Source organism: Anser brachyrhynchus (assembly GCF_964034855.1).
Source record: "Anser brachyrhynchus genome assembly, chromosome: 27".
NCBI classification, from domain to species: domain Eukaryota; kingdom Metazoa; phylum Chordata; class Aves; order Anseriformes; family Anatidae; genus Anser; species Anser brachyrhynchus.
In genome coordinates, this window is record NC_137720.1 from 5,301,391 (window position 1) to 5,324,659 (window position 23,269).

Here is a 23,269-nt window from a genome sequence, read left to right on the forward strand (position 1 = left end):
CCAATGGGAATCGAGCTGGGGGGGGGGGCGTGGGGAGCCTCGGCCGCGCGGGGGCCGCTCGGAGCCACTCGGAGCCCGGCGGCGGCGGCGCGCAGGTGGGGAGCGATCGTGTCACGCGTGGGGGGCTCGGGGGGGGGGGCCCGGTGCGGGGTGCGGGGGCAAAGGGGGGCCGGGGGGACACGAGCGCGGCCGGAGACCCCCCCCCCCCCCCCCCCGTTTGCCGTGGGGTTCCCCCGTTTTTTATTTATTTTTTATTTTTTTGCGTGGAAATCCGCGGGAGCCCACGCGGGGGGGGCACCGGGGGGGGGGGGTTGGGGGCGCGGTTGGGGCTGGGCTGGCCCCAAATGTGGATGGGGGGGGGGGGGCAGCCCCCAGGAGTGTGCCCCGGGGGGGGGGGGAAGGATTTGGGGTTGGATTTTGGGTTGGCTTTGGGGTCCCTTTTGGGGCTCCCCCTGCGGTTCCCGTTGGGGTCCCCCCTGGGGCTGCCTCTGGGGTCCCCTCTGGGGTCCCTCTGGGGTCCCCTCTGCAGTTCCCTTTGGGATTTCCTCTGGGGCGCCCTCCGGGGCTCCCTTTGGTGCTCCCTTTGGGGTTTCCTCTGGGATTCCCTCTGCTCTTCCCTTGGGGCTCCCTTTTGGGTTCCCTCCGGTTTCCCCTCTGCAGCCCCTTTGGGGCAGGGGCAGCAGGTCCCACAAACGTGGCGTCCCGTTGAGCTCCCCCCCCCACCCCCCCCGTAGGCACGGAGCTCTCCCAAAGCTTTATTTTTAGATTTTTTTCCACCTAAAGCGCGTCCCCAGGTAAGCTCGCCGTGCCCAAACCGGAGCCCGTCGCGCTCAGCCCGGGGGGGGTTTGGGGGCCCAACGGGCGGCCCCAGCTCCGCAGGCGATTTGGGGTCCCCGGCACGGAGCCCTGTGGCCGGGGCACCTCGGTTTTGGGGTTTCCTTCTGCTCGACGAGTGGGATGGATCAAATAGGGTAGAAAAAACCCCCAGAGCTGGTGCTCGGGGGTGCTGTGGGTGGTGCTGGAGCCGTCTTTAAGGGGCCGTCGAAGCGGTTGGGGCATCGCTGGGGCACCGAATCCGGGCTGAAAAGGGATGGCAAGTGTAAAAAAAAAAAAAAAAATAGAAGTTGGAAATGTAAATTGCTCCTTCCTTGAAACTGCCCGAAGCTGGGTGCCTCCAGCCCCTTCCCTGCCCCGCAACCGGGGGAGCCCGTCGGGAGATCTGCTCGCGCCGAAATATCTGGCTTTTATCAGACCCTTTCCCAAATTTACGGCGTTTCGACCCAACGGCGGCGTCTGCGCTTGGACGCGGGGCTGACACGTCGAAGGCTGCCGTTTGCAGTGCCTGGGTTTTATTTCCAAGGCGGTGACCTATTTATGGGCTAACGCCATCCGGGGGCACGCAGCCACCGGCGGCGCGGAGGAAATGACGGCCACCGCTCGCAAGGGTTAACGCGGAGCCCCCGGCGCTGAGCACCGCCGGCTTCGCCCGCGGTGCTGAGCGTTTTACAGCCCCAGGATGCGGCACCGGTCCTGGGCCGTGCCGTGGGACGTTCCCCAGGCCCCGACGAGGTCCGAAGGAGGGCACGGCGAGGAGGAGACGCGCGGCGGCAGGAGGAGAGCGGGTACCCGCGGAGGAGTTGCGCGTCGTCCGAAGCCGACGAGGAGGGAAAAGCACGCGCGGTGGCGCGGGTCGGGGCTGGGAAGGCGGCGAGGCCGAAGGAGAGGAGCAGGGAGGAAGGACAGAAGGAGGTGGCCTCCGTGGTGGCCTTGGTGGTGGCCTCAGTGGTGGCCGCGGCATGGGACCCGGTGCCAGAGGGACCTGGCGGTCCCCAAGGACAATTCCCAAGCCCAACCTTTCCTTGCGGCATGGGGGGGGGGTTCTGGAAAGGCAGCCCCCAGTCGTGTCCTTGGAGAGCATCCCCGCGCCGCTGGGTAATTAGCTGGGTGTTAATTAGCGGCCTGCACCGGGCGCTGGGGCGCAGCGAGCTTGCTCGAAGCTGGACATCCCGCTGCACATTGCTCCCGTGGCTCCTCGTTAAGGACCGGGGCTTAATTAGCAGCTGTGTGAGCCCGGGGGGTGGGGGGTGGGCACGGCGTTGGCTTTTTCCAACGTTTTCACCCAAACGGCGCGTTGGGTGCTGGCGGAGGGCCTGGAGGCCAGGAGCTCCGGTGGGCTGTGCTGCCGTCACCCCGTTGGTTACCTTCCCAGCTAATTACCCCTGGGGTAATTAGCAGGGGTGTTGGGGGGGGCTGTGCACCTCGCCCCCCCCCTTCCGCACGACTCCGGGGGTGGTCCCGGGGTGTGGGAGGAGCGGAGCCGGGTAAACACGTTTCAAAAGCATCCCTGGCGCTCGTGCGAGGCAGCGTGTAAATCTTTAATCTGCTCTGGGAAAAGGCTCGGAAACCTCCCTGGGACGGAGCGGGCACGGCCTGAAGTCCCCAAAAATTGGGGGTAATGTGCAAGCTGGCCCGAAGTCCCCGAAATCGGGGATAACGTGCAAGCTGGTCTTCAAACCGGGGCAGCGCAACCTCTCCAGGCTCTGGGTGCTTGTAGCTCAGGAAGGAGCCACGCCATTTCATCCCTATCGCAGGGAAATAATGAATTATTAGCTTTCTCTCTCTCTCTTTTTTTTTTTTCTATTTTTTTTTTAATGCTGCCTGTTAGTGGGCGTAAAGAAATGGCCTCGAGTGCCGTGGTGCGCGAGATAACGTTAACTCGTTTTGTCGTGAGGCTGAACGGGCTTTCCCCAGGGTTAGGGCTGGTGGCTGCGGGAAGCGTCCCTGATTTTCGCGGGTGGCTTTGTTGGAAAATTGGGGAGGCGGCTGCAAAGGAGCCGTGGGCAGCAGGGCGGTGGGATGGGGAGAGGTGGCGGTTAAAGCCTCTCCTGCCTGCCGTGCTCCGCGTTCGGAAACAGCGGCGTCGCCCTTAGGAAAGAAGCCTCGTTAGGAGGGTTCCCGTTCCAAGTATTTGGGGCTTTCGGTTCAATTTAATCGCTTAATTAAAGAAGGGCAGCTCTAGGGAGCGCCGCCTCTCCTCGCTTGCAAGCGGCGACGTTTCTGGCGCGGCCTCTCGGGCAGCGCGCGGCTCGCACACGCCGCCGGCACGCGCGCGCTCCTCTTGGCTCCGCGGGGTCGGGGGGGGCACCAACCTCCCGAAATCTCTCCCGGGGGATCAGCTCCCCGCGTCTTGCACCACCCGCCAGCCGCCCTGGCCGCCTTCCCCGTGCCACCTCCCCTTATCCGCGCCGGGCTGCTCGGGGTGGCCGCTGGTGGCATCGCCCTGCCCTCTCCGAGGAAGCCCCCTTGGAGCGGGGCTGTGTGCACGGGTGCTTGGTGCTCGGGGGGGGCTTGCGCTGGGCTCGGTGGGGGTCTCCAGCTCCCCAGGTCTTGCAAACGGGATGCAATAATTTGGAAATTATTTTCCCAAAAATTTCATGCATCCTCCCCAGCGCTGATTCGTGCCCGCCCAGGGCAGCTGCGGGCAGAGGTTGGGTTTTATCCCCCCCCCTACAGCCACGCAGGACCCTCGGCGTTAGGGTCAGCCCGCTGGGGTTTCACGCCCGTGCTCTCAAAAGGCTGCAGAGGACGATGAGTAATTAATAAATTAACACAGCGCTTTTGTCACCGGGGGGTTGCTGTGTTTTTAGGCTCACCTGGCCAAAAAGAAATGTATTCGTCGAGGCTTTTCGATGCTTTTTTGTTGGGTGCTTTTACGAATTAAAAAATCCAAGTCTGGCAGCTGTATTTATCCTGGAGAAAACACGACGTCGGAGCAGAACTGGCAAGAAACAAGAAGTTTGTTGCTTACCCCGAGTTACGTTCATACGAGTTCCCCTTTGCCCGGCGGTGGCATGGGCGCTGTCACCCCGTGGGGACCGGGGCTGGTGGCCGGAGGAGCTCGGGGGCACCGAAAAATCCCACCGGGGTCTGCCGGCTCGGCTCCTCCTCGCCCATAGGCGCGGCTGCCGTTTTGATGTGCAGACAGAAGCAAATCTGTGTGTTTTTTTTTTAATTATTATTATTATTATTTTATTTTTTTCCTTCTCCGTGGGCTGGGAGGAAACCCAGCGAGAGGAGGCCGCCGGCTCCCGATGGCAGCGCGGCGGGGAGCGGGTGCCAAGCAGCGGGCAGCGGGGTGTCGGGAGCTTCCTCACTTTTTCAAGGCGGTTTATGGAACCTGCTGGGAAGCGGTGCTTTTTTCCCCCCCCTCCCTTCCACCCCGCTACATAACGCTGCTTTCTGAGGGCTGCAGGAGGTCGCCTTCCCCTCGCAGCGCCGCCGGCCGCGTGTCACCGCCGCAGCCTGGATCCGTAACTTCATGGTTTTAATCGATATTTTTAACACGTATTTCAATATATATTTTAATCCGTTTCGATATTTATCCAACGTATATTTTAATGAACGTGTCCCAGATATTTTAATGCGTCTAATATATATTTTAATAGATATATTCTAATAGGTGTATTTTAATATCCGTCTTAACACACATTTTAATATCTATCTATATCAATATTTTAATATATATTAAATATATATTAATATATATATTAATATATATTAAAAAGTCGCCGTCCGAAGCCGTGCCCCCCACCCAGATGTAGCAAGCAGGGGGCTGGGGCGCGGCGCTCTGCAGCCCTGCCCCGCGCCTCGGTCAGGATTTGTGCCGCCCGGTGAGCGGGGTCGGTGCCGGTGGCCGTCCCCAAACCGTGCCAGCACCCAGGGCACGAGGGCGAGGTGGGTGCACGCGCAAAGCCCCCGATCGCCTCCAGCCCTGGGAATCTCCTCCCTTCTGGAAGGCCGACAGCCCGTAAATGTTTACGGGCTTTCGCTTTCGCCACTATATGTTTGTCTTTTGGAGTAGAGGAAGGGAAAAAAGAGGGGGAAAAAAAAAAAAAAAGGGTTCTGGCCGTGGTTTTCTTGTGTTTTTCCACTTGGCGTCGAGGCTTGGAGCTTTTGGGGCTCCAGGGCCGGGCACTGCGTGCGGAGGCTGCGGCCGGAGGCGGCTCCGGGATGCTCGGGGCCGCGGCAGCCGGAGCTCGGTCCATGCAAGATCTGTCTTGGAGGCGACGTGGAAAAATGATGGATCGCAAAAAAAAAAAATGCTGGATTTCCTCGGGGGCAGCGTGTCGTCTGGTTACGGTGCCTTGCTGGATAGCCAGCCGAGCAGCCGGAGTGGTTTTAACGGGTTTATGTCGCGCTGTAAACTGCAGCAAGGGGGAGGGAAAAAAAAAAAAACCAAAAACCTAAACCCTTTTCTGCCGAAATATTTGTTCTGGCAGGGGGCGAAGGGTAGCGAGCCATCCTGCTCACTTGTTCCTCCTGCTGCACCCCAGGCTCGAGGGCAGCCTCTTATGTCTGAAACAGGAAAAAAAAAAAATCGGTTATGAGCTGGATCCTCGCTGAAACCGCTTCAGAAGCTGAAAAATGTTAGCTAGGCGAAATGATGAAGCGGGTGTGACAGGAACGCGCATGCCAGCGGCGTGAGTTAGCCGCGTGCAGCCGTTTCCTTTCCTCCTCCCTGCGCGCTTCGGTGCCTAAAGGCCGCCCGTCGCCGCGCTCCGGGTCGCTCCCGAATCCCCCTGGCGTGCGGGAGGGGAGGGGAGGGAGCAGCTCCCTGCTGGGGGCACGGGGCTGGGGACACGGGGGGACACGGGGCTGGGGGCACTGGGAGGTGACAGTGGGGGACATGGGGCTGGTGGCGCTGGGAGGTGACAGCAGGGACACGGGGCTGGTGGTAGTGGGAGGTAGTAATGGGGGATATGGGGCTGGTGGCACTGGGAGGTGGCTGTAGGGATGCAGAGCTGGGGGCAGTGGGGGACATGGGGCTGGTGGCACTGGGAGGTAGCAGCAGGGGACATGGGCTGGTGGTAATGGGGGATATGGGGCTGGTGGCACTGGGAGGTGGCAGTGGGGGACATGGGGCTGGTGGCACTGGGAGGTGACAGTGGGGGACGTGGGGCTGGTAGCACTGAGAGGTGGCACCAGGGGACATGGGCTGGTGGTGATGGGGGATATGGGGCTGGTGGCACTGGGAGGTGGCACTGGCGGACATGGTGCTGGTGGCAGTGGGAGGTGGCAGCAGGGACATGGGGCTGGTGGCACTGGGAGGTAGCAGCAGGGGACATGGGCTGGTGGTAATGGGGGATATGGGGCTGGTGGCACTGGGAGGTGGCAGTGGGGGACGTGGGGCTGGTGGCGCTGAGAGGTGGCAGCAGGGGACATGGGCTGGTGGTAATGGGGGATATGGGGCTGGTGGCACTGGGAGGTGGCAGTGGGGGACGTGGGGCTGGTGGCGCTGAGAGGTGGCAGCAGGGGACATGGGCTGGTGGTAATGGGGGATATGGGGCTGGTGGAACTGGGAGGTGACAGTGGGGGACATGGGGCTGGTGGCACTGGGAGGTGGCAGCAGGGACATGGGGCTGGTGGCACTGGGAGGTGGCACTGGGGGACATGGTGCTGGTGGCACTGGGAGGTGGCAGTGGGGGACATGGTGCTGGTGGCACTGGGAGGTGGCAGCAGGGGACATGGGCTGGTGGTGATGGGGGATATGGGGCTGGTGGCACTGGGAGGTGGCAGCAGGGACACGGGGCACACTCGGGGTGCGGGGAGCCGCCTGCGCTCCCTGCGGGACGGGACCGGGGGTGTCCCCGAGCCGGGATGTCCCCGCACCCTCGGGGACGGAAGGAGTTAATGCCACGGCCGGGCCGCGAGCTGCCACCGGTAGCACACCGAGTTCGCTTCAGTCCACCCTGAGTCACGGCTCACCCCGCGCGCTCCGCAGGGACGGTTCAGCGGGGCGAGCGCGCGGCGGCCGCGGCGCCTCCGCTTGTGTTTTGTTTTTCCTCGCCAGAAGGAGTTGCCCTGCCCGGCTCCCCGCGCTGCCAGCTCCTTGCACAACGCGCGCGCCGAGGGAGCGAAGCGGCCCCCGGGAGCTGCGCTCGGCTGCTGGTAAAAAAAAAAAAAAAATAATAATACTAAAAAAAATATAAAAAAATAAAAGGGGAGGAAGTCAAGTGGCTGGGGTTAAAAAAAAAAAGTGAATTTTGAATCGAAGCGGTGACACGTTTCGAAAGCAGCAATGTGTGAAACGGTCCCGAATCCGGGCAGATTTGTGATTTAAGAGCGAGGCAGGGAGGGAGGCAGAGCCCCGGCTGGCGGGGATGCGGCGGCCGCCCTGGGACCGCGCCGAGGTTTCTTCGGAGCTGCCTCCGAGCCCGCGGTGGTTTGGGGAAGGACGTGGCGTGCCTTCGTGGGGAGCCGGGCGGGTCTCAAAATGAGCGGCTAACGAAGCAGCGCGGCCCTGGAGGTTTCTCTTCGTCGCGTTTCAGGCCGGCCGGGCGCACCCCTCCGAGCGGCTGCGTGCGAACGGCCGGCTCGCTTTGCGGGGAGCCGGGCTCCCGTCCGATCCCACCGCTCGCCCCGAAATAATCCCGAATGGCATCGGGTGCCAGCCCCGTCGCTGGCTGCTCGGTCTCTTGCTCGGTCTCGCTTGCAGGTGTCTTGGAGCTTCTCACCTCGGAAAAACCGCCGTTTCGTTTCTCCTTCCTGCTGCGCGGAAACATTTTGCTCGGTATTTGTTTTCTTAGAGAGAAGCCTTTTCCCCATCGCAGGGAAGCGACGCCGCGGTGAGGTGGCGGGGAGATGCTCCAGCTGGGGTCGTCCTTCCTCGCCCCGCACCGGTGCGCTGGGGACGGGGATGGGGACAGGGACGGGGACAGGGACAGCCCCAGGGCTGTTGTTGCTGGTTCCCAGCCTGACCCTTGCATTTGGAAGCAAGTGTTGCAATCTGAAACTTGCAGCCGCAGCGCGGTGGCGTGGAAGCGAAAGCACTCTGGGCTAAGCGGGTCTTAAAAAACAAACCCCGGGACGCCCAGCGCTCCTTTTTCCATTCCGCTGAGCCACGCCGGGACTTTTAGCAACGGGCAATAAAAAAGTTGGACGGAACGGAGGCGTAATTTTTTTTTTTTTTTTTTATCCTCCTTTTTTCCTAAACTGATGCTGAGATTGCCGCATGGCACGGAACGGGAGCGGCGAGCGAAACCAGCCCTTCGGTCGCCGCCGGAGCGCGCTGTGCTCGGCGGCTCCGTGCTGTGCCCGTGCTCTGCCTCCTGCACCCGGGGTGCTCGGGGCGGGGGGAGCTGCCCGTGGGTCCCCACCGCGGGGACGGGTTCGGTGACAGCAGCGCGTGCGACCCCGTGCGCCCTAGGGCAGGGTCCGACACCGCTGGGATGTGCCCGTGGCTTAAAACCACAGCCTCACTTCTCCCTTCTTGCGAAATCCTCTTTTAGAGTGAAGCGTGGGGTTTGGTTTTAATTTTTTTTTAAATTTTTATTATGTTTTTTTTCCTCCCCTCCTTCCCAGCTGCTCGGGACACCGGCTCCCGTCGCCCCGTGCCAAGCTGGGACCCCCCGGAGCCGGGCTTTCGCCCACCCTCGGGGGAGATCTGCGGGGCAAAGTTTCCACTTCTGCAGCTGGAAAGTTCCCGGAATGGCGATTTCTAGGAAAAGCGGCCCGGGATGGTCGCGCAGCGGGGTTTTGTGAAACTCGAGCACGTGGGATACCTGCCTGTCCTCAGCCCCGGGTCAGACATCTGCGTCCCATTCCCCGCTCTGATTTTTTTTCTCGTTTTTCTTCGGGCTGGAAGATCGCAGCGGCTGTGCGGAGAGGGGGCGGCGAGACCAAAGGGCTTGTTTTTACGGGGTGGGTTTCGGTGCGGGGCAGCGCCGGCGTCCTGCCCGTTCTCCTGGGGCGCTGATTTGGCGCTGCGGGTTTTTTTTGTTCGAGGGAACTTCTTCGGGATGCTTCCTCCGAACGTCGTGGGCCGTTTGGCGAGCGCACGAGCGGTGCTGCGGGGGAGCGAAGGTGGCCAGCACCCAGGGGTGAAGGCACTCCCCAGGCACGCAGCAATTAAAAGGGAAAAAAAACCCACAACACTTTCGTTATGCTTGCTCTTAAATACGCATTTTAAAAATGCATTTTTTTCTGAAGCAGCAGCTGAAATAATGCCGGTGAGGGCTGCAATCCGGGCTGAGCACCGGCGGTGCTGAGGTGCCCGCGGGTGCCCGTCGGCTGCGCTCCCTGGGGAGCACGGAGCCGGGCCCCGGGCGATGCTTCCCCTGCTCGTGCTGACGGGGGAAACATCGAGAGGGTGAGGATGAGGAGGGGGCAGAGGCTGTGCTGAGCAGCTCGAGGGTTTTGTGCGGGTGGCAGCTCCTCCTGTCTCACTTCGGGAGTCCTGACGTGCGGGGCGTCCCCAGCCCGCGAGCATCTTTGCTTGCTCTTGTTCTGCCAGAAGCTCTTTAGCGTGTTTCATGTTAATTTAGGTAGAGGTTGCGTCCAGATGCTGAAGCCTCTGGGTTTGTCTTGGTTTTAAAACCCGTTTGTTCGAGCTCTTCAATCAAAGATTTATCAGTGGGGCTACATTTTCAGGTCAGCTGGCAGAGCAGCGACTGACCAAAAGCAAGTTAAAAACCCAAACCCTCTCCTTTTAGGGCTCAGAAACGGCTCTGCCACTCCGCAGCACCAGGGAAAAGGGGTTTGGGGGGGCTGATTTTGAGGGCTGGGGTCTGTGGGTGGCCCCGGCGCTGGGCTCAGAGCTGGGACAGGGGCTCCGGGGCTGTTTTGGGGTTCGCGGGCTGTTGCACGGGACTTTGTTTCGGAACCGCAGCGCGCAGAAGTGCCCTGATGTAGGCGCGGGTCGTGGTGTGGATCCCTGGGACCCCCCTTCCCGTGGTGCCCACCAGATCCCATTTGTGTGCTCTTCGAGCATCGCTGGCCGGGCGCATCCTCGGTGGAGCACGGCGCTGGAGCCAAGGTGGCGAAGTCCCCGCACGCGCTCGCGTCCCGCTGCAGGGGTTCATTTGCTTTAATTAAACGCCATTAAACTTGCGGCACCGTCATGGCTAATGGAGCAACGGGAGGGAGGGCCGTGCTGGGGGGAGATCTGTCAGAAACGCCGAGCTTTTGCGCTGGGTAATTAATTCCCCGCCTTCACGCTTGGCTTCCAGGAGGAGAAACGTCCGGCTCGGGCATGGCGAGCGAGGTGCCGCCGAGCCCCCGCTCCCCGCGGGCATGCGCCAAGCCCGGCGGGCGGCACATTTCCCCCGGCTGTTTGTTTGAAATTAACGGGAAGCTTGGATCCCCTCCAGCTTTCCCCCCCGGCTGCACTTGTGCCTCCGAAAGGCCGCTCCGAGCTGGAGAGGAGCGGGAGCAGAGCGGTCTTTTCCCTACTACTACGGCTCGGAGGCGTTTTGTTGGTTTTTTTTTGTTTTTTTTTTTTTTTTTTTGGGGGGGGGGGGTAGGCGAAGGCTCTTCGAGCTCTTTCACAACGTGGACCGCATCTCCTGTGGGCTCCGTCCCTCCCAACCGCTGCTGACGCAGACCTTCTCCCCCCGCCTTGCGTTGGATGCCTGCCCTGGATGACTGCGCTAATTGCTTACGTCGAAAAATAATGAGGAGGATGCGGGTGGTGTATTTTTAGATGTCTCTCGGTGGGATTTAGCAACCGGCGATGGCGGAGCTGGCATCTCCGGAGCCGGCTTCCCCATCCCCGCCGCGACGCTTCGTGGCCCTTGGGGGGTCGTGCGCCGAGAGGTGCCCCTGCTTGGGCGGGCGCCCTGCTTTCGGGCTCCTCCTGGGCCTTAATATCTGCCAAAAAGGGGTTCCCTGAGCCGCCCGGCGTCCGGCTCTGGTTGTGCCGCACGGGATGCTCGTGGGAGGCTGAATCCTGGCGGCGGCGGCGAGTCGCGGCGGTTCCCGAATCCGCTGGAAATAGGGCGGGATCGGTGCGTTTGGACGCCGAATCTCGGGGTCCTGTTAAGCGTTACCCCAAAGCTCGTTGCCGCTGGGCACGGCCCCAGGCGGTTCCCTCGCTCCTGTTTGCAGCTTCCACGCAGAGCCCTTTGTGTCTCGCTGGCTTCCTGCGCCGAGGGGAGGCTGGAATTCGGCTCGTCCCTCCCAGCGCTGGGTGCAAGGAGCGCAATTATTCTTACAGCCCGACTTAGCTGCCCTCGGAGCTGAAAGCATCCTTTCTTCTCTGTTTATGAAACCCCGAGCGGATGATTTCTCCTGCTGGTTACCATCGGCTTCCACACCAAGGGCTGTGGGAAAGTTTCGCAATGATAGGGCCTTTAATAGATCTGTTTTATGTCTCAAAATCCATTGCTTTCTAACTCTGTGTCACATGTTTCCCTTATTACGTCTTGCACAGCGGTGCGGCTACCAAAACAAGCCGGACGATCCGAAGGAAAGCGTCAGGAAATGTTTTTTTTTCCCCCAACTCGAGGCCATTCCCTTCTCGCCGGGCAGCGTTCGCCCAGCTCGGCCGGGGGGGTGCCAAGGTGCACGGGCTTCACCCGCCCCGGCCTTGCATCGCGGCCTCGCGACGCTTCCCCGTGCAAACGGCCACCGCGGACTCACACGAGGGGCTCCGCGCCCATTTTAAAGGAAAAAAAAAAAAAAAGAATAATCGTCCTCGTGTGCTGCCCGTGCTTTGTGTCAGCGAAGCGTTCCCGGCCGCTGGAGCGGGCGCATCCCTGCCCCTCGCGTCGCGCGCCGGCTGCGGCGAGCGCCTCTCCCACGCGGCTCTTGCTTTGGGCGATGCTTTGCCCCAAAGAAGCCATTTCTTAGGGACTTTCTGCAAATTCTGTGGGTTTTGCGTGGTTTTCAGAGCTGCGTGCTGTGCCCGGAGGTCTTCCCGCCTGGGGAGAGACCCCGCGGCGACGCGTAGCCTCAGCACTTTTTTGGGTGTTCTTGGTGAGCGAGAGGAAACGAGGCGTGCCTGTGGTCGAGCTGTTGATTTAAGAATAATGCAGCCTCTGACGAAACAGCGAGTAATTCCTCGTGGAAAATAATCCTCATCGATGTGTCATGGCTTTGGAGCACAATGCTGGGCTGGTGCAAACGCTTCTAAGCCGACGTAGCCGGGCACCTCGGCGTGCGCCCAGGGGGCTTCGCTGCTCGCCCCCCGAGCGTCGGGGTCTCTCCCGGCGTCACCGCTGCCCCGAAGCAGCCTGCAAGGGGCAGCCCCGTGCTGAAGTCCCTCTGGTGGCTCTCGGTGCTCCTGCTGGGGCGAGCGTCGTCGCGGGAGGTCCCGGAGGCTGGGTACGGAGATGAGTCCCCGCGTGCCAGGAGTCCATCGGCCAGCACGTGCTTACCTGCTGGCACGGCTTTTTGGTACAACTCTTGCCCGGGGGAGTCCTTGCAGCACCGGGAGAGGTGTGGTGATGACCCGGGGGGTTGGGGCTCGGCGAGGCGAGAGCATCCCCGTGGTTGTCCCCACTGCTGGGCAGGACGCCGGGGACACGGCACGGGGCTGCGTGCGCTCGTGGTGGTGCTTCGGCGGCGCTGAGCCTGGGTGGCCCCTGGGAAGGGATTTTCCGCTCTGCATGCTTGAGATGTTCTCTAAACTTCCTGCAGGGCCAGCAGAACCAGGGCTCTCGAGCTTTTAACCCTTTCCCCCGCCTCCTGCCCGCTCTCTCCCCAGCTCTGCTGCTCCTGCCCGGGGACGATGACGACCGACGAGGGCACCAAGCCCGAAGGGGAGGTGCAGGCGGCCGCCCTGGCCGAGCGCGGGGAGGACATCACGCCCGCTCGGGACCGTGGCGTGCTGAAGGTGAGCGGGGTCCCGCGGCCACTGAAGCCCTCGGGGCACCTCGTGGCACGAGGGGACGAGCGTCGGTGCCGCGGGGAGTAACGAAGGGGAGAGCGCGGCTCACGCAGCTGGAGAGCGCGGCGCGGATTCGGCCCGCCCGATGAGTTTTCGCTGCAATTGTGCCTCTAATCGGATTATTAGCTGCAAATCCACAAAGCATTTTTGTGTGTGACTCACAGACGTTAGAAAGAGCACATTACTTAGGTCATCCAGTCTGCTCCACAGCCCCTCTTTTCATATTCAGGGCCGTTTCTGGATAGTTCTGCTCACCAGCACTTGCTCTTCTCCAGCTGAATAGGACCTTCCTCTAATAATAGCATCCTCCCCTGCCTCCATCCTCAGCTTGGGAACTGCTTGTTCCAGGCTGTAGCAATATAAGAAGAAAAAAAAAAAGTGTTGACGAGAAGCGAGTAGTGAAACGACACACCCCTGCGAGTGAGATCTGCACGGGCTGAAAGCACGGGGAATTGGGGATCGCTCCCCGTTGGTGCCGGCACCTCCGCAAACGCGCCCGGGTCCCCGCGCCGCGGGCTGAACGCGGCCCCGTGCGGGGCTGGCTTGTAGGGGACGGTGGAAGGGGCAAGGGAATGGTTCCCCCCGACCTCCCCATGTCTTAGGGCACCTTTGGGGTGTGTGTTTATGTATAAACATATACTATAATATATAATATAATATATTTATTTGATATAGGGGTGTATATGCAGCCAGAGGTCTCCGCGGCTCCGTTCTCACGGGTGCTTTCCCTCCCTTAGATCATTAAGAGGCCGGGCAACGATGACGAGTCTCCGATGATCGGGGACAAGGTTTACGTGCACTACAAAGGCAAGCTGGCCAACGGCAAAAAGTTCGACTCCAGCCGCGATCGGAACGAGCCCTTCGTCTTCAGCCTCGGCAAGGGTAAGGGGATGGGGTCTCCGCTCCCGTGGCGCTAAGGGACGGCACCAGCCCGGTGTGGTTTTTTTTTGGGGGTGCCTCCCTTATTGGGGTTTTTGTGTTTCGGGTTTCGTGTGTGATGTCTGCCTCTCTCCCAGGCCAGGTGATCAAGGCGTGGGACATCGGGGTGGCCACCATGAAGAAGGGCGAGGTGTGCTACTTGCTGTGCAAGCCGGAATACGCCTACGGGGCCGCCGGCAGCGCCCCCAAAATCCCCTCCAACGCCACCCTCTTCTTCGAGGCAAGTACGGGGCCGGGCTGCCGCGGGAGAGCTCGCTCGCTGCCTTCTGCCTTGCCAGCCAGCTCCTAAAAAAAAAAAAAAAAGGCAAAAAAAAAAAGCACAAAACAGCTTGGATTCCTGAAACGTGTCCCTCCGCTCCAGGAACCGGTGCCAGTGTTTTCTCAGAAATGTGTGTCTGAGCCGGAGAGGCTGCGGCCGGGGAGCAGCCCCGCGGGGAGAGCGAGCAGAGCCCTGCTTTAAAAGAGGCAGGCGAAAAGGGGAAAACAGCTCGGAAATGCCTCCCTGGGCTGAAAAATGCCTTCCCGGCGCTGCTCCCGCGCTGCCTGGGGAGCCGTCCCCCTCGCACCTTCCAGCCCCGGTTGCCTCCTTGCCTGCAGGATTCCTGAACTCCCTTTTACTGTTACTTTGTGTTGGGCTTCAGGTGCTGGACGTGGCCCAATTCCTCATAAATCGGGTGTATTATGCTGCGGCTTTGGAGCTGGCTTTTATGGGCAACTTCTGCTCGTCAGCTGAGCGGAGAATTAGTTTGCTTGGCTCTCCGGCTCGGGGATGAACTGCTGCTTTGTGGCTCCCCCGTTGTTTTTCTCCTCTCCTTCCCCTCCACCCGCCCCCGGCTCTGCCTACCTTCCCTTTAATTCTGCAGGTCGAGCTGCTCGATTTCAAAGGCGAGGACCTGTTTGAGGACGGGGGGATAATCCGGAGGATCAAGAGGAAAGGGGAAGGCTACTCCAACCCCAACGAAGGCGCTACGGTGGAAAGTGAGTAGCGGGCTCCGCGGGCAGAGCCGCACACGGCTGGGCTCTGGCCGAGCAGGGAGGGCAGCGGTTAACTTTTGGGGTTTCGGTGAGCTCCGAGGAGCTGCCCTTGGCACGGCCCGCGGCCGCTGTTCCAGGGCTGCTGGCTCCGAGGGTTTTACTGGAAAACCTCGAGGCGCGGGAGCAGCCAGCTGCTGGTGGAGCACCCGGTCGAGGACAACCCGCGCTCTGTTTTTCCCGGTCCTTTCTCCCGTGGGACAAACACGGTCCCGCGAGGCTGCCGGGGAGGGCGAAGCCCCGTGGGGTTTTGGGGTCAGACCCTTCCTTTTTGCACATTTACCCCTCCTCCGTCCCTGCCTGAGCGGCTGCGTCCAGGTCCGGCGCGGGGGATGCTGAAAAAGCCAGGCTCTGCCTCCTGGTGGGAATTTTCCAGCAGTTCCCCCGGGCTCCTCGTTGGGATGCCGATCGTTGTTTTGGGGCCTTCTATCGCATCTGCCGCGGCACGGAGCCTTGCCTTTTCCTTCCCGTGTGGCCAGAGGACGGCTGCAAGCTTCTGGTCACCGCTGACAGAGGGGATGAATTAATGCGAGGGGTTTGTGGAGCCAGCTGTGGTCTGAACCGACATCAGGAGCTGGCTGGGCGACGAGGAGCTCGTCCCATGCAGCTCCTCGCTCCCAGAGCCCTCTCCGAGAGCAGGACACAGTAATTCTGGTCACGTTTCTGGAGCAAACATTTCACCTAGGCGGTGAGAGCCAGGCTTTTTTTTTTTTTTTTTCTCTCCTCCTAAGAACAACTCGGCCATAGATTTAGAGCTACCACGCGGTACAGAAGGCATCTAGTTTCTTCTCCCCATTTCAGAGCTCCTGTTCGCTGAAGAGGGTCCAATTAACTTCCATTAGCGAAGGAGAAATTGGATCCGAACTCATAAAACTCCCTGCCTGAAACGGCCAGTTCTTCTCCCAGAGTTTTTTAAGGAGATTTTCTTGTCCCACACTGATCTCTCCGCCCGTCACATGCTCGGCACCGTCGCCGGACCCGGCCGGGAGTAGGGTTTCAAGCTGGCTTCACCGTCTCCAAGGTTAACCTAAGAGGCAGGCTAAATATAATTGAAACCGGCCCAATTCCCACCTGCCTTTTTAGAGCTTTTTTATTTTTTTATAATTTTATCTAAAGAGGCTGCTGGGGGCGAGCACGTGGCGGGCAGCGGCGTGCCCGGGGGGTGCTCCTGCTTTTTCCTTCGTGTTGGGCTGTTGGCGACGGTGGCGTGATGATTTGGAGCAGGATGGAGGTGGGAAGAGGGAAACCACAGCAAGCAATCGCTTCTCCCAAAGGACACGGAGAGCCGGATCGCCACGCGGGGTGGCTTCTCGCGGAGGGCTCCCCGCACGCCGGGGGCTGCAGACCCTTAAATGCATCCCGCTGAGAAAGGAGCGGCACGAAACAACCTGGGAAGCATTTTGGGGTGCAAATAGGCTTTTTTTTCTTTTCTTTTTTTTTTTTTTTCTCCCACAAACGCAGCGCTATTCACCTCGGAGCGCTTCGCTCGGGGCTGGCTCGTGGGCACGAGGGGCTCCTGGCACCAAAGGTGGGACCCCCGAGGAGCAGCCCCGGGTTTTGTGAGCCCAGCCGCCTCCGTGCGGGGCTGCCCCTCGCCTCGCTCCCCTAAAACCCTGTGTCGGCTCCAGGAGTAGCCCAGAGGTGCCCGGCATCGCTGCCATAACCAGGCTGGCCGAAAACGTGCGCTTACCGGGGCGAGCATCCCCGGGCTGGAGTTTTGCAAGCGTTTTTTTTTATTATTTTTTTATAGGTTTTGAGTTTTACAGACCGCAACTCGCGGTTCCGGTTCCCAAAACGCGGGCTGCGGCCGAAATCCCGCATTCCAGCTTTTGTTACAACCTTTCTCCCCGCCGCCCCCCCCCCCGCCCCCCCCCCTTTCTCCATTTTAATCTGAGTACAAATTGCTGTCAGCACATCAAGTTCGTGTGCCAGCCGCGCTCGGTACACTGTGTTCTGAGCTCTTCAAAAACAAAATCGCTGCAGGCACCGGGAGAACAATAAGTCAGCGCGGCAGCCGAAGGGATGTGCGGCGGCCCAGCGGGGGCTTTTCTCCCCGTAATCCAAGAGCAGCCGCAGCCAGCTGACCTGCTGCACGCTCCTGGAAACCAGAGCAGAGATCTCCCTGTCGCTTTCCGTGCGATTAAAATGGAAGGAAAGCTCCTATTATTTTTTTTATTATTATTATTTTTTTTTTTCCCTCCGAGCAAGGGCTGGGAGCTCGCATCCTCCCGGGCACCCTGTTGTAAGCGGGCTCGTGCGGGCGCTGCCGTGTCCCGCTGGTGATGGGTGACCCCGGGGGAGATGTGGGTGGGTGCCCGTTTTGGGGTCGGGAGGTGGGCGCACAGCTCGGGCTGGGTTGTGCTCGCCGGGAAAGGGCACACGGGTGGCAGGAGGATGGCGCGGCGCCGTGGGGATGCCCGTTTTGGGCTGGATATCCCGTTTTCCTGCACCTGAGGAGATAAGGCAGGGGTTGGCCCCGGAGGTGGGCTTGCTGGAGGGTTTTCCACGTAGCCTTGAAGCGCGGTGGGGCAGGGTGCTGAAAGTCGTGGCCGCGCTGCTTGTCCTGAGCTGGCTGAGAGCGCGCAGCCCGTGTCCCCTCGCTGCTGTGCACCGCTGAGGGATGCAGGATGCGTCCCGGGGTGCTGCGGGGAGCCAGCATCCTCTGCCACCCCTGTGCCGTGCCGTGCCGGGGGCCCGGCGTTATGCAGGCAGGTTGCAGGGGACAGCGTCCTCGGGTGACGTTATGGGGTGGCCCTGGTGGCACATGGGTGACGGGCAGCGTTTAGCACCCGCGTGCTGGAACTGCTCGTGTTGGTGCTGGTGCTTGCGCTCGCCTCCCCGTGACGTCCAGGACCAGGTGCTCTGCACCCTTCAGTAGCTCAGGATCCGTCCCGCAGCCACCGGGTCGCCTTTGGGTCCCTCGGTGGCTCGCCCTTTGCCGTTCGGGGCATTCTGAGAGGTTTAAGGGAAACTCGTTCCAAGTCCTGCTGATTTGCAGCACCGCGTTTGACGGGCAGAGGCATCACCGAACTCTGCACCACCAAGGTGCAGGACGGAAAGCAGACCTTCGCCAGCTAGGCAGAGGGTTGTTTGCTTTCCAGGGGTCCCTCCCCGTTTTGCCAGCATTTATATGGGCACGAGAAACTCTTCCTGCTTCAGCTCTGCAGCGTGCAGAGGAGCTCGTGGCTGCAAGATGTGGGTCTTTCCCACCCTGAGGGCTGCCAACACCAGCCCAAACGGTTGCAAATTCTTTAAGCAGTCCTGACAGCATTATTGCCTGCTGTGATTTTCCTCTTCTTGGAAGCTTTTTTTGGTTTTTCTGTGGTAGGCAGGAGTTTCTTATGAAATCCCTTTTACTTTATATTCGCTTGCGTGTACTTGGGAGGTGGAGTGCAAAGAACACGCGGTGCCCCCCCAGGCGTGCACCGTCCTCGGGATCAAATCAGTAAAGAACAATCTCGCCGTGGAAACCACGCCAGGAGCACCAGGTGGCGAATGTGCCAGGTACCCGCTGTCCGCTCCGGCTGCGCCTCTGCCAGCTCCCCGGGCTGGAACAGCGCGGTCATTGGTTGAAGATTAAAAAAAAAATTAAAAAAAAAATGTTTATCTTGTACTTGCAGTTCTTAGAGGCAGGAGAACACGGCCTTGTTTTTGAGGTATAGGGCAAGGGTATGGCGCTGTATAGGAGGCTTGTAATCGCCGTGATAAACTCCGCGTGGCGGCGTGCCAGGAGCAATATCCAGTTCCAGTAAGGCTGACTCGCGCAGCGGCGCACGAGGGGAACATATTAGTCATTATGTTTATCTGTTGTCTGCTCCTTGCTTAGACAAGATACGGCTGCCTTGCTTCTTTAGCCGTGCTCGTTCCTGAGCCCTCCTGCCCCTCTCTGTTCCCCGGGGGGCTCATTGGGCCGGCAGGCAGTGCCCCCCGTGCCCCCCGTGCTCCGGCATCCTCCCGCTGCTTCCAGGGCTCCGGCTCGGCCGGGGGCTTTCGCTGGATTTTGGGAGCTTGAGGCAGATGTGGTTACCCGACAGAGTTGCCCCCAGCCCTGCTAAAAGCAGCTCCCTGAGGCAGCCCGTGCCGCCGATGGGCAAAATCCCTTGGGAAATGCTTTGTTTTTGGGGGGGGGGGAGACGGGTGCTCGGGTCCTGCGCGGCACCGGCTGCCCGCAGCCTGGCACGGGGCTCGCTCTGCCCTGCAGTTCACCTGGAGGGCTTCTGCGGCGGCACCCGCTTCGACTGCAAGGACGTGAAGTTCGTGGTGGGCGAAGGGGAGGACCACGACATCCCCATCGGCATCGACAAAGCGCTGGAGAAGATGCAGCGGGGAGAGCACTGCGTCCTCTACCTCGGGCCACGGTAAGGGGCGCAGGAGCTCGGCTTTAAGGTTTTCCAGCCTCTGCGGCTGCTTTAGCGTTCGTGGGAGACAGCAAGCACGGCAGCAGGGCTCCTCCAGGAGAGGCTCGGGTTGGCATCACCAGCAGGGCCAGCCAGAGGGGGCAAGCGGCACGTAGGCAGGAATTTGGAGACGGTTTGAGAAGCAGGTGAGGTGGCAGGGGCTGCATCCAGCTCCCGTGGCTGGAAGGAAAGAATCACCAGGGTTTTTTTTCACGAGTAGAGACGCTGTAGGGAAAGGTGTAGAAAAAAACAGAGGTGATGCAGCCGGGTGCATCTGGAGAGGATGGTCCCACGTATGTAGTGCACATATAAAGCAGCACGTCTTTGCTTCTGTAGCGTGCTGGCCCAGAAACGTTCGCGAGCGTAGATGTGAAAGCAGAGCGAGCACCTCGGGTGCGTGTTTATGGCCAAACCCTGCCGAAATGAGGATCTGGGGGCTTCTCTCTCTCCAGACCCTAACAACCCTAACCCTAATTATGACCCTAAAAACCACGTACGGTGCCAGTTTCTCCCATCCAAAAGTGCTCCCAGCGGAAGCCTTTGGGTGCACCTCAACTCCCTTGGGGAGCCTTTACGCAACCCCCCACACAACAGGGCTCTTTGGGGGCTCCTCAGGGGCTTTTCCACCTGCATTTTAAAGGTGCCGGTTCATCGAGGAGGATATCTGGAGAGGAGGGGGATGCAGGCAGTGGAGGGCGGATGGGGCTGAGGACCACGTGTGCCGACCGCCCCCTGGGTGCCCCGCGGCGCTGCCGTGCCCCCCCAGCACAGCCCCTCTGAACTCTCCCCATTTCTGCCCTTCCAGGTACGGCTTCGGCGAGGCGGGGAAGCCCAAGTACGGCATCCAGGCGAACGCGGAGCTGGTGTACGAGGTCACGCTTAAAAGCTTTGAGAAGGTGAGGGCAGGCCCGGCCCCGGGGTGCCCGGGAGCGCCGCTCCTCCCGCAGCATTCACCCTTTGTCCCTGGCGTGGCTGCGCCGCGGCCCCTGCTGAAGCAGAGACGTCAGCAAGGATCGCTGTGTTCTTAATTTGTTCTTGTGTGTTGGTTTGTTTTATTTTTCTGGCCGGGGTCCAAGGCTGGTTCTCTTATTTGTTCCTAGGCTTGTTCCTTTTGTACTTTTTTTTTTTTTTTCCCCTCCTTGGGCTGCACAGAAAAAAAAAAAAAAAAAAGAGAAAAAAGTTTTGTGTCCTGCCAGCCGGCCGGGGCGGCCAAGGCCAGGGTAAACGCTGTGGGGGCAGCACACAGGGGCTGGGGACAGGGACAGGGACGTGGGGACGGCACAGGAGGTGCCACTGGGATGGGGCAGGTGCTGCTGGGTCCCCATCCCCATCTGGAGCAGGGGATGGTGGCGGGACCCTCTGCTTGCCCGCTCTGCTGGGGAGGTCTCTTCCTACCCACTTTTTTCTTTTTTTTAATATTTTGGGGTTCTATTTTATTTTTATGTTGGGATTTTTCATCCTCTGAGGTTGCAGTGGATGAACTCCAGTGGACGAACCGTGCTGTAATGTTGGGTTCAGGGGAAATCCCATACCCAGCAGTGATTTATCTGGTGCAAAGGGTTCCTCTGCACTCCAGGCACGCGCCCCACGTGTGCCACGACTATTTTCCTCTTCCCTTTCACCCCCAGCCCCTCAAACTCAACGAGCTGCCACCTCTGCCCTGTGCAACACCACCCTGACAAGCCCCACTTGTTAAAAAGAAACCCCAGAAAGCCTCGTGGATCCACCTGGGTTGCAGCATCCCGTTAATTTCTCTCCCTTCACCACTCCCCAAGGGCGGGCGTGCGCGGTTTCGAGGTGCGCGGCGCCTTCGACCCGGCGTTGCCGTCGTGCTGGTGGCCGCCGTGCCCCGCGGCCGTGGCTCTGAGCGTTTCTTTGCAGGCCAAAGAGTCGTGGGAGATGGACACCAAAGAGAAGCTGGAGCAGGCCGCCATCGTCAAGGAGAAGGGGACGATGTACTTCAAGGTTTGTGAGCGTGGCGACACCCGAACGCGAGCGGGGAGCCGCGCCGCCGGGCGCTCCGAGCAAATCCTGGACCTCCAGAGGCACCACTTAGCAGTCCCGAAGGGGTGTAAACGTCAGAAACGTGCCCCCCAACCTTTCCCCGTCCCTCTCCCCGTATAAATTATGAGCTCTGTGGGAGGTGCAGCCCCTGCCCGCCCCTTCCCTGTCCGCGGTGATTTCGGGCACAGATCCGCTGCCGCCACAGCTCAGGTTCCCTCTTTGCTCCGTCCCAGGAGGGGAAATACCTGCAGGCGGTGATCCAGTACGGGAAGATCGTGTCCTGGCTGGAAATGGAGTACGGCTTGTCCGAGAAGGAGTCGAAAGCCTCCGATTCCTTCCTGCTGGCGGCCTTCCTCAACCTGGCCATGTGCTACCTGAAGCTGCGCGAGTACACCAAGGCCGTCGAGTGCTGTGACAAGGTGCGGGGGCAAGGGTTTGCTTTCATTCGTCCCCTCCCCGTATCGAGTTTGTCCGTGTCCAAGCAGCAGCTTGCGAACAGCAGCGCGTTGTTGGCGTCCCCGCCGTGCCTCCTGCGCCCTTTGCGTGCGTCTGTGTCAGGAAATTATTAGTTCTTTTATAAAGGGCTTGCATTTAGCAAGCTTGCCTAAGGTTCTTAATCACGTAAGGCTGGCTGCCTTAAGCAGGATGGTAAGTCACCCGTGAGCCGTGTCCGGGACATGAAGCTTTCATAAAATAATGTGAAGCAGGGAGGCAAAAAACCCGTTTTAATCCGAAGGAGCCCTCAGCCCAGGAGCTCCCCGTGCTCCTCGGGTCCACGTGCAGCGTTCCTGCCTGATTCCAGCTCTGGGGGGGCTTCTCTCCTGCTGACCCTGCCACCTGCAGCAGGGTTTTGTGCAAGGAGATGTCTGTAATCAGCTAAAGTATATCAGTAAAAATTATATGAAAGCATATAAAGTATATAAAAAAATATATACCTGCCAACTGGTTCTGGAAACAAGTGAATTTTTGCAGAGCAAGATGCTCTGGAGACTCGGAGCCTTCTCCCTTGTCCTAATTTGAGCACTTGTAATGAGGCTTTGAGCTTAAGGAGGTCTTTGAAAGCCACCCATTGAGCAAACCTAAACCGGGAGGGCACGGGGCTGCACGAGCAGCGCCCGCGTAGCGCCGGGGCTGCAAAATGAGGGAGCTGCTTCTGGGGGGCATCTTCCCTTGCAAGGGGCCGATGGCATTTGCAGGAAGGGGAAGGCTCTGCACCTCTGCCTTTGCTCGTGGTGAGACGAGGCGTGAAAAGCGTCGGTGCACGTGGGAGCCGTGGCCGTGCCGTGGATGCGCGCGCCCCGAGGAGGTGCTGGGCTCTGGCGAACTCTGTCCTTCCAGGCGCTGGGGCTGGACCAGGACAACGAGAAGGGCTTGTACAGGCGGGGCGAGGCCAGGCTGCTGATGAACGAGTTCGAGCTGGCAAAATGTGACTTTCAGAAAGTGCTGGAAGTGAACCCGCAGAACAAGGCCGCCAGGTCGCAGATCTCCGTCTGCCAGAAGAAGACGAAGGAGCACAACGAGCGGGACAGGAGGATATACGCCAACATGTTCACCAAGTTTGCGGAGAGGGACGCGAAGGTTGGTGCCGCGCGAGTGTCCGGGCGCCCCGATTCGGCCACGTTGAGGGATGCTCAGCAGGCTCGTGGGGAGAAAAGAAGGGGTAAAACGGAGGAAATTGGACGTTGGGTTGAGGATGCTGAGGTCTGGGAGCATGGCCTCCAGCTGATAGAGCCTGGATGGGAAGGAGCTGGTTGTTTCTTGGTCAGCAGAGGACGCAGAGGCTGCTGTCAGGTTGTCAGTAAAAGTATTTACGGCGCGGGCTTTCGACTGCTGATAACAGGTTTGGCATTTGGACGTCGTTCTGCCGGCTGTAGCCGCTGGCCGTTGATGACCTCCTGGCCATCGGCGGTCCGGGTGAAGTGAAATGTCATCCACCCCCTGGCAAGGCCAAGGGTATTTTGAGACATGATAGTATGGGTTTCCTGAATCTTGTAACCCAACGCGCTGCTCCTCTGCTCGTACAAGAGATCGCTTTCTCATAACAGTCTCTAATCCAAAATTCCTCCAAACAAAAACCGATGCACGGTGTACTGTAACGAGAGAGGACACAGCTTTGCAAACACTCCGTACGGGTAATTTTTAGTATAATCTCTTCTGAACCGGTGCCTGAAAGCGAGGCGGTGGAATAAGTGAGTGCTGCGGGCGGGGAGCGGTCCCGCTGGTGGGGCTG

At 60.1% G+C, this 23,269-nt stretch overlaps 1 protein-coding gene across 6 annotated transcripts in view; it reads left to right on the forward strand.

Annotated features, from left to right (window-relative positions):
- FKBP5 (FKBP prolyl isomerase 5) overlaps positions 1 to 23,269 on the forward strand; it is a 24,929-nt gene continuing 1,660 nt past the window's right edge. The window contains exons 1-10 of one of the 6 annotated variants that reach the window (XM_080569167.1): positions 1 to 95; positions 12,485 to 12,613; positions 13,405 to 13,549; positions 13,684 to 13,826; positions 14,470 to 14,584; positions 18,840 to 18,996; positions 19,841 to 19,931; positions 20,917 to 21,000; positions 21,273 to 21,458; positions 22,378 to 22,617. In XM_080569167.1, coding sequence (XP_080425293.1) covers positions 12,509 to 12,613; positions 13,405 to 13,549; positions 13,684 to 13,826; positions 14,470 to 14,584; positions 18,840 to 18,996; positions 19,841 to 19,931; positions 20,917 to 21,000; positions 21,273 to 21,458; positions 22,378 to 22,617 — 1,266 coding nt within the window. In that variant the 5' untranslated portion in view covers positions 1 to 95; positions 12,485 to 12,508. Of the gene's footprint in view, positions 96 to 6,480; positions 6,949 to 6,974; positions 12,103 to 12,417; positions 12,614 to 13,404; positions 13,550 to 13,683; positions 13,827 to 14,469; positions 14,585 to 18,839; positions 18,997 to 19,840; positions 19,932 to 20,916; positions 21,001 to 21,272; positions 21,459 to 22,377; positions 22,618 to 23,269 lie in introns of those variants that run through there. The other 5 variants (XM_080569169.1, XM_080569165.1, XM_080569168.1 and 2 more) reach the window with 5 other exon arrangements.